We start from the raw sequence: 16,855 nt of genomic DNA, 5'->3' as shown, positions 1-16,855 counted from the left end.
TGAGCCACAAAAGAAAAGGAAAATCAAACCGCATCTCCAACAGCCATCGCTGCAAAAAAACCTGATTGCTCTCTATAAGGCAGCCCTGGTGACATTCACACCTGGATTGCAACAAACACGAGACCTGAAGCCACCCCTCTGCAGCACAGCCAGAGCTCCCTCGAGTGTCCCGTGGCTGGGAAGCCTCTCAGAGCTCCCTGCTACCCACACGTGCCCCAAAACAACACAGCCCCTCCGACCCCCCCTGCACACCAAGCACCAGCAAGGAGCAAAGCACAGACCTGTCGGAGCGTCTCTCCGGGAGGCAGTTTGGATCCTGCTACATTCTCAGACGTTGGGGAAGGAGCCCCAGCGCCTCGCTGTGCGTCGGCGTGCTTGGAGAGATCTCAACAGAGAGAGCTCAGTCCCAGAGTCAGTGCAGCTAAAGGAGGGGAGGGAGGGGGGGAGGAAGGGGGAGAGGGACAGAGATTCCCCCACCTCCCTGCACCGTGCAGCAGTGCGATGGCCCGGACACGTGGCTCAATAAAGCGTGCAAGGAAAGCACGAGCCTGTGTCTGCAAAGCTCAGTGAACAGCGCTGAGTGCTCGTGCTAACTCAGTGCTAAACCTCCATCTAGGAAGCTGCTTGCTCATTTCCTAGAGCGCAGCAAGAAGCCGTGCCTCCCGCCCGCTGTCATGCTCCCAGGGATGAACTCAGTCCAGCCACATTCACATCCCATTAAGTATTTCTGAGAGCCCAGCGCTTGTGCTGAAGGCCAATTGTGTTGCGTTTGGATAGGGGAATTAAGCACATCTGGAGACTCTGCGAGGCCAGGAGCTGATTCACGAGCTGGACAGCAAGCAGTGCCTGCAGCCCTGACCTCTGGCTGCACATCCCTGGAGAGCCAAGGCTTCATCCGAAACCTTTTGTCCTCACTGCCACAAATGGGACAACCAATAGTGGTGTTTCTCCTCCCAGCTGCAGACTGGATTTGCAGGTAGATCTCTGGTGACTGCCAGCATCGGCCTTGCATGGCAACAGTGAGCTTCGGGAAACGTGCACTGCTCACTCTCCAGGAAAAGGGCACCTTTGGAAGCGTTGGAAGGAAGAAAATCAAAGTTTCTAAATATTTTTGCACAATAAACAAACATCCCAGCTACAGAACCCTCACTTGCTGTTGCTTAACTTCATGTGGTTGGTTGTTGCCAGCCCTCTAATTTGTCAAGATCTGTCTGCAAGGCCTCTCTGCCCTCAGGGTCATCAGCAGCTCCTCACAGTTTCCTGTTACCTGCAAACTTATTTAGTATAACTTCAAGTCTTGTATCCAAGGCATTTATGAAAACATTAGAGATGACACTGGTTAATTCATTTAAGCATTATTTGAAACTGGAGGCACACGAAGAGCTACCGTAGAAGTCTTACCTTTCAAGAAACCCAGTTGGGAAGGGTAACCAGCCCAAAGAGTAGCAGGGCCCTAAGGCTTTCTTTACAAGTAAGCATATACATCACACCTGATGGCACAGCTTATGGAGCCACCTGGGAAGCTCACTGAGCTCATGGTAGACTGCACAGACAGCTCAGGAGAGCTCAGACATGCTTGTTTGCTTGGTATCAAGCTTCTTGCTGCTCAGCAGCTTGCAGCACCTGTCCTGCAGCCTGGCAGGGTGGCTGGCTTGCTCCAAGACTTGGTTTCATCAAGTACTGAACTCTCCCACCAGCATTAGAAAGGGGTGGCAAGAGCTCAAGGTCAGCTAGAGCCGAAGATTTCTACATCATCAAAATCCAAGATTTGCCCATTAGAACGTGTTTATTTGAAAACATGTTAAAATGCCTGACTAACATTTCAGACTGAAAGGTCGAGCTTGGTCCCTGCCCACAGTCCATCCCTATTTTGCAGAGCACTGCTCTTCCATGCAGCGGTGGGATGAGGCTCCTCCGTTCATTCAATGGCTTCCATGATTTCCATGACAAGAGTCCGTGGTCCCGTCATGATGAGGCTGCTGATGGTCTGATAGTCCAGATGCAGAACATACATGCCATTCACTGAGAAAACAAACTGGCACACCTGCAGGGAGAGGAAGGGCTGGTTACCTTCAGCTGATGCCTTCACAGGAACTTCTGCTCAGGTCTGACTGCAGCCAGAGGCTGCTCTGCAAACAGTGCTGCAAAACCCTGCAAAGCCCAAAGCATCACCACTCTATAAGCTACACTAATAATCACTGTGCTATAATCACTGTATCATAAAAAAGAGACCAAAGGGATTTAGTCTGAGCTAATAGAGAGAGAAGATACTCGTTTATGAGCAGTGGTTCATTTCACAGATGGAAATGAGGCACAATAATAACATTTAGCAATTTGGTAGCAAATTAGATTAGGTGAGGAGAAACAAACTGGGCTCTGGAGCAAATGAAATGAATTCACACATCTCCTTCCAACCCTGCCTGAAGCAAAAGAGTCACTCTGCCTCTGAAGAGCCCCATTATTTCAAATATCCACGTGGCTGCAGGGTTGTGTCAGCTTGTGGAAATCACTCACTCACTGTTCTTCTTCTTACAGGGCAACCGAAACTCCATTTCTCTCATTCACTCCTAAATCCAGGCCTGCAGCTCTACACACAAAACCCATTCACGCTTTTATGGTGGATCGAAAGTGATGTTCAAGACCTGCCTTCCTCTCACCTGAACCAGGAATATTGGGCATTACCCGGGGAGCCAAATCAAGGCATCAGGCTGAGGTTGTTCTGCTCTCATGAACATGGGACAGAGCTCCGTGCAGAACCGTGTTGTTAACAGCAGACAAACACAACCAGAGCTCCGTGCACTGACTCCACCTCTGCTGCAGGAGGTGGGATTACCATGGGGAATGTGTTCAGCCTGAAAGGCTCCAACAGGGCACAAATCCTGCCCCGTCCTACGTCACAACAAGCAGAGTACCTTCATGCCTGCAGCAGCAGCAGGTCCTCCTGGGTCCACAGCCTGGATGTGGCACGGTCTGCCTCCTCGGACCACAAAGCCCCAGCCCACAGCATCCCCCACGATCTGCAAGCAGAACAGAAGGACTTAGAACAAAGGAACGGGTTGGATAGACTTCTACTTCCTGCTGATGCGTGAGCTCTGCTTGCGATCCTGATTTCCATCTAGCATGGGACAGAAGGCAAAAGGACCTTCACTGTTTGTTTCCAGTGGCATTAGCAATAGTTGTCATCACTCTGTGGTTCTCTCTGTCTTCCAGATAAAATGAGAGCATCCTTGGGCACCAGGAAACTTTCCATATCAGTTAAACACTTCTGCCACCTCCATGCATGACAGCTGGGGACTAATTGCTCTTGCCAACATTGGTTTGAAGGACAGTCCTTGTCTCTCTTTCTCTCTTTACTTCTGGAGGTTTTTCTCATTCACCTGTGCCGGTGTGTGTCACAGTACCCTTGGCAATGACACATCCCTTCTGTTTCCCCATTTCCTCCTCCATGCTCAGCCACAGGTACAGATTGACTCCATTTTTTTCCTCTGCATTTGTGGAAGGCTTTTGAACACAGATCACCTGAAAACTCAGCACGTAGGGGTCTTGGCCCTCCTGGACTGTTCATTTCCCTTATGCCAGCGTGAAGTTCAGTGCAGGGCGTGCACCAGGAGCACACCAAGCATTTCCCAAACACGGGGACACTGTGTCTTAATGCAACGTTTGCAGGATGGGAGCATCCACTCCTAACCTTTCCCATTCTGATCTCAGCTTGTCAAAGCAGTTTGCCCTAACGCTGCAACCATACGATGTGGCTAAAGGAGAACAGGAATTCTCAGAGGACTTTGCACATTAGCCATATAAATAAATAACAGCAAGTGCACAGCGAAGCAGAAGGCAATGAGCCATGAAAGGCCCCAGCTGGCAGAGTTGAAGGGCAGGGCAAGAGCGTTCGGGAGGAGAATGAGTGGCACATCTTCATGCATGCCACACCAACCGGCTGCTTTCTTTTCCTCAATCTTTCCCTCCGATTTCTGCAGCATAGTTAACTTGGGGATCAGATCCAAACCCACCTGAGTCAAACCAGTATAGTGAGAGAGTCAGAAATAGCCAAGCACAACAGGATCCTCAGGGCAAGAGCTGTCCTGTGACATTCACAGCCCCCCAGCCCAGGCAGGGCTGCCTTAATGGGGTCCTACAGCTCTAGAAATAATGTGAAAAGCAAAAGCCCCAAACTAAGGGGCTTGTTTTATTCATGACAGAAAGCCCATCATAATAAAGGAAGAGCGGCCCTCAAATGTTCCCTCTTCAATTCTACTCCATCAGAAGCTGATGGAGCATATTAGTATATCTTCTCTGCAACAGGAAATCAGAAGCTGAATAAAGCAGTGCAAAGGTGACATCTCTGTGACACACAGGATGAGTGCCAAAGTCTCAGCTGCCACAAGATCTGATTGAATCTATAGTTTGTGTGGAGCTGGTGACACAAAAATTGGATTTTTCCTGTCCAGGAAACATTCTCTTTCCTGGATATCCCTTTGATATACATTAAATTAAAGCAGAGGCCACAGCGGTCACTGCTGTTTTCAGCCACAAGGACATGTGAACACATCGACCCACTGAGACACACCATGAAGGAGCTGGGATGAGGTGACATGCAATCAAAGCTTCAATGCTGGGAGGTCAGAGCAGCAGACAGAAAGTGATCAAAGAGAGCTCAGTGCCATCAGAGCAGTGACACCACTCATGATGGTCGCTTACAGTTAACGTCTTCTTGACGTAGGGGGCCCCAGGGGACAGGAGCTCTTCATTGGTGACGGGTCTCTTTAACACTAGGGCAGAAGGTGACAGATCCGATCAGAATTGAGGGTTTCATACACTAAAGCACATAATAAGGCAGCTCATGCCCAAGGGAACAGATGCGTCCTGTGTAGCAAAAAGGACATTGAGGAGCCCAGACCTGATTTGGGGTTGCACTCAGCCACAGGAGGGAAAACCAACGTGGGAGTAATGCTGAAGTAGGGGTTGGAGTTTCCAGCGAGGGAAGTGATGCTGCTCCTCCGAACCGCTGAGACAACTTTGATCTCCTTGTTGGGCTGGACTGCAAAAACCAGAAGTAACAGTTACCCAGGGAAGGAACAGACCAGTTTAGTAAACTTCTCACAGCAGCCTGACCCCACATCTGAAGGATGCCCATGTGCCAAATACAGCACTTGAGTTCAGGCAGAATAAAACTAGCCTAACAGAAGGACCAAGAGCTCAGCTGGTGAGTTGTTTCCTGGAATGGGGAACTGTGATAGAGACTGCCACTGCACCGTGACGTCCACCGTGACACCCACCAGCACACAGGACGTGTGGCTGCTTCATAGGGTGTCTGGAGGAGCACCCTATGGTGTATGCTGGAGCTACACTTCGGCCCTGAGATGCTCTGACATCATAAGCCACGGTTTCATACCCTTCAAATACACAGAGGCAGTTACCAGAGAGAAAGCTGGTGTTGCCTGGCTCTGGGTTGAGCTTGCGGAGGCAGAAGGGGCTGTCGGGGCTCTCGGACAGAGCACGGGAGGAGTTCTCACTGAGCAGCTCGGTGAGGCGCCGCCGCCGTCGGAAGTTGATCCAGAACTGGTAGAGGATGTCAGTGTCCAGGAAGCGGTGCCTGTTGGAGACTGCAGAGGACAAGGGAGGGAGGAGAGGCTGAGGGAGCGTGAAAGACGTGTAGCCAACATACCAAGCTATGCGGATGAATTGCTTTTAATGCTTCTGCACTGTATTTCAGTTCTTTTCTGACTGTTGGAGAATGCTTTGTGCAAGGAAGGAGGAACAGCAGGGCCACCTCCCCAGGAGATGCCATCTCCCATCAGTATACCACCAAACCCCGGGAACTCAGAGGGCCCCCTGCCTCACGGATGGAAAGCTGAAGTCCTGCAGGTGGGTGTGATCTGCAGCCAAGCTGAGCACTTCATGCTCACCACCAGCCCTGGAAACTCAGGGTGGGGCTCAGCCCTGCAGCCCAGGGCTTTGAAGGACCGCAGAGCAGCAGCTCAGATTGCAGCTCAAAGCCTCTGCGGGCGGTGGATTGCTTTGGCTTCAAAGGTCACCGGCTCCAAACATAGCACTAAAAGGCCCCGTTGCTATCTCCAAGTGGGCACTTGACCAGCACTTGTTGCATGCCGTGAATGGGGATTTGTTCTTGGCATGACAGCTATGCTCATCGCTCACTTCCCTTCCTCTCACCGTGCTGAATGATCCCGTGCTCCAGCAGCGCCTGGCCCAGCTCCACCGCTTCCCTCCGGCTCTCTGCTTCTCCCTCCTGCACCAGCCACTCCACCATCTCGCAGCCCAGGAACGCCCGCTGGTACTTCACCGAGTTCTCCTCCCTCACCTTCAGGATGGAGCCCTCCACGCTCACCAGCCTGGCAGAGGTGGGACAAGTGCCCGTGACGCCACGCAGCCCGAAGCAAGGATGAGAAGAGTGGGCAAAGCCAAATCATCGCTGCCTGCGAGCGGTGGGAAGGGAGGGGTGAAAGGCACAGCTGCGTTTACAGGTTTGTAAATCTTCATCCCAGCAGTGGGAGCAGATGCAGAGAAATCAGTTCGGCTGCAACCTCAGCTGAAGGCTACAGTGGAAAGCTAAGCAAGCTACCGAGTGCGTGCACAAAGAACAGCTGGTCCAGATGGATGGGGAAGGTGCTGTGGTAAGCCCGTGTTCATTCTGTGGCGCGGCGGAGCTGAACGCAGTGCCTCCACGAGAGGGTGCAGCAGCCTCAGCTGTAAGAATCTCGATGCTCTCCCATCCACTGCTGAGCGAAAGCAAAGTGAAAGCAATGCGGAGGGCGCGGGGAAGCAGAAATCACACCTGTATGAAGGACAGAAATCACACCTGTCCAAAGGACAGCCCTGTGCATCCCTGGAGGTGTTCAAGGCCACAACAGATGGGGCCCTGGACTGCCTGATTTGATGGTTGGCCCACGGCAGGGGGTTGGAACTGGATGATCTTTGGGGTCCCTTTCAGCCCAGCCATTCTATGGCTCAGGATTACAGAGCAGAAAGGCTCTGCTGGCCCTGTACCTGCTGGTTTTGCTAGGACACGAGTCCTAGCAGGGCTGGTGCATGTGATTGATGACCCCACTCACCATAGCTGCTCTATCAGTGAAGAAAAAGCTCTGAGGATGTTAAATTTGTTCCCAAAGTTTTTGGGCCAATCAACTTCTCACTGCTGTAGAGTGGAGAGGCAGGACACCACAAGGCACAACGATCAGCACTTGATCTGAAGCACAGTGTGAGGTGACACTGTGCTTGCGGGGTAACCTTGAGTCAGGAAGCTTGTTGGGGGTCTGTGGGAGTGCTCTGCTGATGGGCTTAGAAGGGGAGCAGGTATGGAGAAGGGGCATCAAAGCATGCATTAGTTCAGAGCCCAGCTCCTCTCCAAGCCCATACTGTCCCATGGTTGTGACACAGCTCAGGAAAGAGCATTTCCCAGGGCTGCAGCATACAGAATAGAAAGAGACAAGCTTGCTGTGGTTCCAGCCATGAAGCAGCACAGCGAGTGCAGCTGGCAGACCCGAGGCCTTGGGAAGGGACTTACGCACTTCTCATAAAGGCTCTGTCCCCGCATGAACACCTTCACATCCTTGCTGAGGGGGAAGGTCCCGTCGTCCTTGCGGAAGCGGTACAGCAGCTTGGCATCCTTGTAGTCTGAGTGCTCGTCACAGACTGGAAGGAGGAGAGCAGGAGGTCAGTGTATGCGGGACAGACAGACAGCAGCACTGCACACAGGCTCAGCAGTGCATTATCCTTAGGTTCTGCTATGGGAAACACGCTGCGTCCCTCTCTATGCCTCTCGGACCACGTTGTTGAACCAGCATCTGAGCCCTCAGTCCCCAAATCAGGCCTGTGCAGCTTCTGGGAGAGGTCAGCCCTATGGGAAAGCCCTTGGGACAGCTTGACTTCAAGACTACACTCTGACCCGGTCGCTAAATTGCTTCATTAGAATGGGAATTTTGCCATGTGTAAGCAGACTTGGATGAGAGGGAAAACAACCCTACATCACTGCCTCTAAAACTCCACCAAACCAACTCCATCCCTGCCAAAAATACTTGTGAATTACAATGTGTAATGACATAACGAGAGACTTTCCCCTACCATTTTGTGCCAATTCACTTGTATGGCAAGCAGACCTCAAGAGAGAGTTTTTCCTGCAGCTAGGTGCATACAACTGGGATGAAAAGCCCCAGCTTGACATTCACCTTGGGGATCAGAGCAGTCTATAAAGGCATGGTTATTAAATGCCTGCAACATTCAGCAGGAGAATACTGGGGATGCCATTTTGAGATAAGCTTGGCTGGAAGAGATGTCTGTGCTACAACTCAACTGAAATCAAATGAAAAAAAAAAAGAAATATCGTGGTCCAGTTTTCAAATAAGTCAGCCCTGCAAATATAATTTAAATAGAATTCAGAAGACATGAGATACTTCTTTTTTAAAACTTTAACATTTGCTCTTCTGAGCACTGTTTCATCCTCCTTTTGGTGACAAACTCAAAGCTAAAACCCGTCAGAGCATCTTGAGTTCATAACACCTCCTGAGCAGTTGTGTTGGTGGGAAACCAGGGCACCAAAGGCTGAGACTCAGCGGGCAGAAGGCAGGGTGAGGTGGCTGTTTTAGAGGAGAAAGTCTGGATCCTCTTAACTGAAAGGAGCAGTGATTCAGATAGTACTTCATGGGGTGATAGATGGGAAATAAACACACAGCCTTGACAGACAGCACCCATAAGAATCACATAGAATCCTAGAATGGCCTGGGTTGCAAAGGACCACAATGATCATCTCATTCCAACCCCCTGCTATGTGCAGGGTCGTCAACTACCAGACCAGGCTGCCCAGAGCCACATCCAGCCTGGCCTTGAATGCCTCCAGGGATGGGGCATCCGCAACCTCCTTGGGCAACCTGTTCAGTGCGTCACCACCCTCTGTGTGAAAACATTTTGCTACATGGAGACCAATTTAAATGCATTTCGAGCATGTAGCTGAGCAGCAGCTCAAAGCATATCAGCTCCTTAAAGGCAGCACAGAGCATCTGCATGGAATAATTATGGTCTTTTTGGATCCCAGTGGAGAGGAGGGCAAAGAGTATAGGCAGCCAACTGCAAGGCATTCAGCAGACAGTCCTGTTTCCATGGGATCAACAACAACTAATGGTCCCACAGCAGCTGGAAAACCTGCTTGTGTGTTCTGCAGGAGCAGGAGGGACGTGTCCATGATAAGCAATCAAACCAGCGCCGGCAGCCACAGCCATGCAGGTTTAACCAACTAATGGGCTTATTGGAAATTGTTGGCTGGAGAGATGGAAAAATAATCAGTCTGAAGTGTTAATGTTTAACAGAGAACTCGCTGCTTCAGTGCTATGCTTTTGTGATAAATCACAGCAGCGGAGCTGATTTTGATTCAGGGCAGCTTAATGAAAAGAGCATGAAACCCAGCAAGGAGCAGATGGCAACAGAGTGTGCTGCAATGGTTGGAGGCAGCTTCTGCTGATGCCTGCAGAAGAGAGGGCAGAATTCTATAACTGTCACCTGCTTCTGCCTCCTTGGCTCCATCCAGATTGCCACTATGTCCCAAAGACCTGCATTCAGGTTTGCAGGAGATAGCAGCCAAGGGGAGCAGCTAAGGCCCCAAAACTGCCCACCAAGGGCAATGTAAAAACACTGTTTTGTTCTTTCGGTAGCAAAAGAAAAACCTAAAAATCAAAACCCAAAACATTTTGGCCCAAAGCAATAAGATCTCTTTGGAAAACCTTATTTAAGATCTACCTGAAGAAATCTTCACTGCAACTGAAAGCACCACCATTAAAGCACCTCTGCCCTTGCTCATCCAAGCAGGAGATGCACTGCCAAAGGCAAGGGCAGGGCAGAGGGAAGCAGCCCCAGCTGTGGCTGAACATCTGTGCATCTTCCCGAGTGCTTGGCTGAAGGCTGAACATGGAGCCCAGCTGCAAGGATGTGTCTCTGCTAGGCACAAGCAGCGACTAGACCAGCGGTCATCCCCTCGGGATGCACAGGGAACGCCACACACCATGGTGGATGATGTAGTGGTCCATCAGCTTCTGCATCAGGCGGATGCCCGTCTCTCGGTCTGGGGCTTCCTTGTGGTCAATCAACCAGTCCGTGAGCTCCTTCGCCACGAAGCAGTTGGGGTAAGTTCGGAGGTGGTAACGCCTGTCCTTAATGAGCTTTCCATCGTGCAGGCGAAGCCTGGAGAGAGAAATGGGCAGAGAGCACAGCTGGCACAGCAGGGACATCTTGGTTCAATAGCCCAGCCCAGTGTAGAGAATCCAGCAGTGGGTTGGGACTCCTGGAGAGCACCCAGTGACTTAAAAGTTATGAGTAACTTCTTTTACAAACAGCATCAATCCATCCCCAGGAGCCTCTTTTCAGCATCTCCTCTTCTCCCACTCCCATTGTGTGCACTTTGTAATTGTCTGCACCAGACTCACTTTGAGCCATGCATGACTTTGTGTTAAGATATGCCTCTAGAAGGTATACAGCAGCTAACCAAAGGGCCGAACCACGGGAAATAGTAGTTGTATCTTTCATCTTGCACGGCTCTGTGCCTAGTTTTCCTTCCCCATGGCTGTGGAAGCAGGAACATCACTGCCCCCAGGACAAAGGCTGGATGAGAGCACTTGTCCCTTCCAACAAGGACAAATGCCAGGCAGATCTGTGCTCTCCTGTGTTCCTGTACACACTCACTCACAGCACACGTGAGCACACTGATCCGAATCACACACATTAGTTTTAGCTCACCCAGAGACAGCACTGCTTTCAGTCCATCAGCAGCCCTGGAATTTTCTGGTTCAAACCAGGACAGACTGGGACAGAGCTGGCAGAACTACAAGTGTCCTGTCCTGAGCACCCTGATGTTATGGCTTGTCTGCAGCTCTGATGGAAAGATACATAGGAAGGAAGGCTGCTCAGGTGGGTACAGCTTTGGCTTTTCAAAGGGCTTTCACAGCCAACGAAGCCACAGAGCACAGAGAACTTCTGTGTCCTGGCCAAAGCCAACGCAGCCTGGCAGGACACCTGACCAGGAGACAAACTGCTGCCCTGTAGTCTTTGCTGTTCCCAGAACACCAACCCTGGAAAGTTCCCAATGCACGCAGCAGACTCAGAGAGATGTTAAACTAATATCTTCTCTGTAACTCCGGGACGTTTCTGCTTTCCAGTTATTCATTTCAGCTCACAGTTTTGCCCCAGGCCAGTATATTTTACAGTGGCTTTAATCACAGCAGCATTTCTTTAATTCCTCAACTCCTTTTGTTCTTTCTGAATAAGTTCTGTGTGCAGCACAGCACGCGTGGTGTTGCCTGTTGGACAATGGCTTTAGGTACCGTAGGAGAAACAATAAACCCCCTGACACCTGTTGGGTAATAATGGATTACCTTCCAGTGTAGGATTAACAGATGGTAGGGTCTCAAAAGTTAAAGAGATAAAACCTCTGTTGAATGAAAATGTAGTAAGCAATGGCTGCAATTAGTGCTTGGGCTACTTCAGGCCAACACTGTTCTTAGCAGGTACAGGTTCAGACCTTCCTGGTAACCCCCAAAGAAACACGGCAGGATTTGACAATGCAGAGACAGAAAGAAAGCAATGCAAATGACGAAACCCAATGTGTCATGCAGAGCCTTTCTGATATGTTCTATTTCCTTAGGAGCCAGCAAGTGGGATGCCATCTAGAGGGATGTTTGTTGGAGATAGGAACTGTTTAAGCAAAAGCCATCCACTGCTGTTAAGAGTTTGCAGAAGCCTATAAGGACCACGTGTATATATTTATATATACACACACACCTTGACACTTAACGACACAGACCATAATCACACAAGGCACTCTAAAGCAACCTATCACCATGCTGGGACAACAGAGCCAGTGAAACGATGACTGTTTCATAACCACGCTTGCAAATTAAAAAAGAACGTTAAGGAAGAGTGTGTAATGCAATATTACGACTTCCCTACGTGCCAAAACCTTTCTCATGTACATATTCCTACTTCAAAAGGACAAAAAAAAAAATAGCATGAAGTGCTTGCTGGAACACGACAATCAGCTGTTGTGTAACACTCCTTGCCTGGCACACCAGCGCTCTGCTAGCACATGCTCTTGCTTTAGATGGGCTGCACTGGGGAGCCAACTTGTTTCTTTATCAAGGTCACTGAGAAGACATCCTCATTCATCTCATTCATCCTGCTTAACCTTGCTGAAAGGCAACAGCTTCCCCTTGTTGGGAAAGGAGCTGAGTTTCCTGCATGGCAGCTGCACGGCTGGACCTTGGAGCCTCTCAAAATGGTGGAGCTCTCAAGGATGTGAAAACAAGGCTGCATTCCCACAGCAATTAAATGCAAACGAATGACCCTGAAGGTACATCATCCAAATGATCTTTTCCTATCTTTAGAGGACGATAAAATATCACAAAGCTGAGTGCTCAGTAAAAGGAAGCAACAGTCACAAAAGCACATCTGCTAAATAGCTGCTGGAGATGAACACTGATGCAAAACAACTGCTGCAAAACTCTGCTCGCTGCTCTCCCATGTCTACAAGAGCACAAAGGCTTTGGGAAGGGGAGAGCCCTGGACACACAAGGCAGTCCACCCAAAGCAATACAGAGATACAGTCTTATTTTCCCTTTTCTATTTAACAGCAAAAACAGGAAAACGGGACTTCAATCTCAAAAAGCAGTTCCAGCAAGAACAGCTGTACCTCCCAGCACTCTCCTGCACCAGCACTAGACAACAGGGCAGTAGGCTTCCTAAGACCATTCTGATCATGTAGTGTGATCTTCTGAACATCAGCCCAGAGAGGTTCCCTGGGGACCACCACATCGGGTACCCACAATTCCAAACAGAGGTACAAACCAGGACACATTCAGCCCTGCACCTCAAAGTGAACCCAAAGCATCAAAGACTTCATACTGCTTAACAGCCTTACAGTCTGAGCGTCCAAATAAAAGCACTCACCTGGACAGCACCTGAAAGCACAGTTTTGTTCTCTGCAGGATAAAACCTTCCTTCTCTCCCTTCTTTTTGCCCAGAACATGAGTTTACTGAGAATATTTCCTTTCTCAGAGTGATTAATGCAGCTTAGCAGAGTTTGTGGCAAACATCTGGTTCACCTGACAGCAATGAATCCCCAGATTGCACCCAAGGACCTGTCTGTACTTGAGAATCCCAGGTTACAGAAGAGCATGAATGAAGTGCAGTAGCTGCTCTGGAACTCTTCTGTGCAGATCAGCCATTTGTTGCAATTAGGAGTGACTAATTGGGCCTCTCTTACAGAATGCCAGCCAGGAACACTTAACACCCAGTAAAACTGGGGCGACTTTCAAGCCAGATTTTACAACCGAAACACAAAGACTGACAGCAGAAGATGCAAGGAATGCCTGACACAGCAGCTCTGCAAACACAGCAGCGACTATAGTGGAAATTAATACTTCCACCTTTCTAGGGAGAGGCTCGAGACCCAAATTCTTCTCCCATCAATTTCTTTGGGATGTGTTTGCTGCTGGACATCCCCAAGAAGCATTTCCTCACCCCTCACTTGCACAGCTATTTCTGGCTGGGAAACGAGTCCTGACACTGAACAGACTTAATGCTGTGGCCAAAACAAACCGAGAGGGATTTGCAAACTTGCTGGGAAGCCAAAGAACCATAAAGACGGAGCAAAGGTTTGTTTGGCTGGATACAATAGAGAGGAGGAGGCAGGGCAGGAAGCAGAGAACAGGGAAAACAAATGGCTGAGATTTTCTGTAGATGCAAGAGCTGATCAAGGCTTACTGAGTGTGTGTGGGAGAAGGCTACAAGGTTGTCTTACGCAGCACCTTGATTCCTTATCCTTGGGCAAGCAAAGAAGCACAGTGCATTTAGTCCTGCTCAGTCCTTCCCTCAGACAAGGTCATCCAGCTCCCTGCCTCAGTTTCCCCATCGCTACTGACCCAACTGACCTTGGGAAGGTTCATATCACTGCCTCCTCTCTAACTGCCAGGCTGAAGAGTCCCCCACGCACAGGTAAAGGACTCAAGCACTCAGCACAGTGCTGAGCCACCCCTCATTCCTCTTTCAGTTGGCCAAGCCTGGTGGAACCCAGCTCTCCACCTTCCTCCCCAGCAGTAATTTGCAGTTTTCTGTGCTGGGAATAAGCTCCTGCGCTGGCCCAAAGCAGAAGGATGCAGCTGCTCTGTGCCATACCACGAGCAAAAAATTGCATGCCTCCATCCCTGGGCACTCTGAGGCTTTTTGCTGACCTTTCAACCCATCACCTGCAAAGCGCAGGTGAAGAGCAATGCAGCCATGCTGGATGAAGACCACCTGCTTCTCTCTAACATGGAGCAGGAGTGCTTGGAGAGAGCAGCTCTGGGGCATGAAGCAGCTGAGGCCGCCCAGCTCTGCTCCTCACAGCACCATGTTTGCAAAACAGCATGAGTTTGCCAGCACTGCGCTCCTGGGTGCAGCAGCCCCAGCTCCTCACTGAAGGCCACATCGCTGCCCTTGCACTCTCACTCCTTGCAGCTTTAACACACAGCTCAGTTATTTCACTTTCTCTCTGCATACCTGGCCCCTTTTTTTAGCCCAAGCTCTAGAACCCATTTTAAACTTCAGTCATTCTGGATGAGTGCAGCATTGAAAATACAAATGTGAATACGCCTGCCCTGCCCACGGCATGGAAAAAGCCACGACTTTGTGCCTCTTGCACTGAGTTACTGAAACAAAGCAACCCACCCTTAGATCTGATGCTGCTCTTCCCTGTATGAAAGTTAAGCTCGATTTTTAAGCCTCACTCACAACATGAATTGTGAACGGTGTGAAGGTTTGATGCAGCCCATCCCTGGCTGCAGCTCTCTCCCCTTCACTATCAAAACAACAGATTTAATTTCTGGAGCCAGGAGAGCAATGATTTGAAAAGGCAGCAGAGATGGGGCTGACCAAAACAGCACTATTAAATTCCAGCCACCTTGGCCATGGGCTGTCTTTTCAATACACAGCTCTAATATTATCTGCAAATTATCAGCCCTTGATATGGTGCAGATGAATAAAGCTGAGGTTGATGTGACTCACTGAGGCTGGACAACATAACGACACAGAGCTAACTTTGGGAATCTGATGCTAGCAAACGTGGGCTCTGGGCTCTTTATGTTACTCAAGGATGTATTTCCTTGTTCCCACCCACATTTCATAACACAACAGAATGGCTCGAGATACAAACAAGGAAACTGCTCGAGAGCTGGAAAAACCTTCAGCCACACACTTGGAAGCAGCTCTGGTATTCTGACCCCATCCACACAAGGAACACGTTCTCAGCCACACCAGTTCTGTTGCACAGCAGAGTGCTTTTCTGCCTTCGTAAGAAGAAAGCTTGGAAGTAGTTTGAGAACCAGGACCATAAAACAGCAGAGGTGCCCAAAGGTAGCTTTCAAAATGAAGACCCTTTGTGTTGCTCTCCTTTAGGCATGTCGAACCCGTGGGACACCTCCGCAGGGCCGCCCCCATCCCTGCTCCAAGCTCTGGGCATGGGCACCTTGGGGAAGTTCTTGCTCAAGGACCACGCTTTGAAGCCGTGCTAGCGCAGAGCCCAGGAGCAGAGCCCAGGCTCAGCCCTACCTCAGCTGCTCTCCGGCGATCATCACCTCCGCGCGGTAGTGCTGCTCCGTTGCTCTCTTCTTCAGCGCTCCGCTCAGCAGCTCCATGCCGGGCTGCGGGCGGCTGCGGGCCGGGGGCACCGCGCAGCCCATGGGGTGCGGGCTGGAAAGGGGGGAGGGGGGGGGAGTGCCCGCGGTGCGGCGGCCGGGATGGATGCGGGGAGGATGCCGGGTCCCGCTCCCCGCCCCTCCGAAGCCGGAGGAGGAGCATTGCCGCAATCCGCTGCCGGTTTGCTGCTGCCCCGCGGCGCGGCGGGCACGGAGCTCTGCCGGCGGCGCGGATGCGCTGCGCGCTTCGGTTTGCGGCAGGACGGACGAAGCCGAGCAGCAGCAGCAGCCCTTTCTCCGCGCTGCACCTTTCCTTTATTTGGTTCGAGATGCGGCATTCCCCAGCATAACTCACACCACGCACCGGGATCTGGCTCCCAGCCCCTTCCTTCTCAAGGTTTTTCCTTCTCACCTGCTGGAAAACGGGCTCCGCGCAGCTTGGCTCCTTCTTCTTTGTAGCGACCATCACAGGGGTTTGGTGGAAGAGCTGAATCCAGGCCTGGGGCCCTGAGCACAAGAAGGAGAGGGTCCCACCAGCAGCAGTCCCCCTACATCAGCTCTGTGTGCACATCGTCCATTTCAGAAGAGGGCCAGGTTGGAAATAAGAAGCATTTCTTCTCTGAAAAGCAGTGATGCAGTTGCACAGCTGCCCAGGGGGTGATGGGACTGCCATCCCTGGAGGTGTTTCAGAACTGTGGAGGTGTGGCACTGAGGGATGTGGTGGGGTTGGACTCAGAGATCATAGGCATCCTTTCCAACCTCAATGATTCCATGATTCTATGATCTCCACTTCTCCAAGCAGACAGAGAGAAGAACGAAGATGTTTCTGCACATAGAGATGGGGGCAGAGTGAGAATGGAAGATCTGACATGGGATGCAGGCGCTTGCAGCTGTGTTCCCCCAGCTCTGTGCTGACCAAGGAGCAGAACAAGCCCCAGCCACAGCACTCCTGTCCAAGGCAAACAGCAGCAGCCAGGGCTGCACCTACAATGCTGCTTCTATCCCTGCTCTCCCAGATATCCCCTCTCCCGTGTGCAGCGAACACAGGCTGCCCTTGTGTGCCCTATGCAGGCTCAGCATGCACCACCACACCAACACCCTGCTGCCAGAGTGCAAATAGCCGGGCCTGGAGGAGTGGCTGCTGCCTATTAGCACAGGAGTTCCAATGTCACACCCTTCTGATTTCACAG

At 50.8% G+C, this 16,855-nt stretch overlaps 2 protein-coding genes across 3 annotated transcripts in view; both read right to left on the bottom strand.

The window, feature by feature from the left end:
* The window catches only part of COL20A1 (collagen type XX alpha 1 chain), a 43,124-nt gene extending 42,701 nt beyond the window's left edge, over positions 1-423 (bottom strand). For both annotated transcript variants that reach the window (NM_001004392.3, XM_040650690.2), the window contains exon 1: positions 282-423. The gene's annotated coding sequence lies outside the window, so the exon portion shown is untranslated. The remainder of the gene's footprint in view (positions 1-281) is intronic.
* A 1,344-nt stretch (positions 424-1,767) lies between these two features.
* On the bottom strand, positions 1,768-15,787 carry LOC419242 (DEP domain containing MTOR-interacting protein). The gene is made up of 9 exons (XM_417416.7): positions 15,580-15,787; positions 10,007-10,185; positions 7,527-7,650; positions 6,172-6,350; positions 5,418-5,603; positions 4,898-5,038; positions 4,699-4,769; positions 2,913-3,017; positions 1,768-2,044 (listed from the first exon to the last, which is right to left on the bottom strand). Exons 1-9 carry the CDS (start codon positions 15,708-15,710, stop codon positions 1,919-1,921), a joined length of 1,242 nt encoding a protein of 413 aa, XP_417416.2. The 5' UTR covers positions 15,711-15,787; the 3' UTR covers positions 1,768-1,918.
* Between the last annotated feature and the right edge of the window lie 1,068 nt (positions 15,788-16,855).

Source organism: Gallus gallus, chromosome 20, assembly GCF_016699485.2.
Source record: "Gallus gallus isolate bGalGal1 chromosome 20, bGalGal1.mat.broiler.GRCg7b, whole genome shotgun sequence".
Lineage (NCBI taxonomy): Eukaryota > Metazoa > Chordata > Aves > Galliformes > Phasianidae > Gallus > Gallus gallus.
Note: the sequence above shows the minus strand (reverse complement) of the source record. Positions and strands in the feature narration are given on the sequence as shown.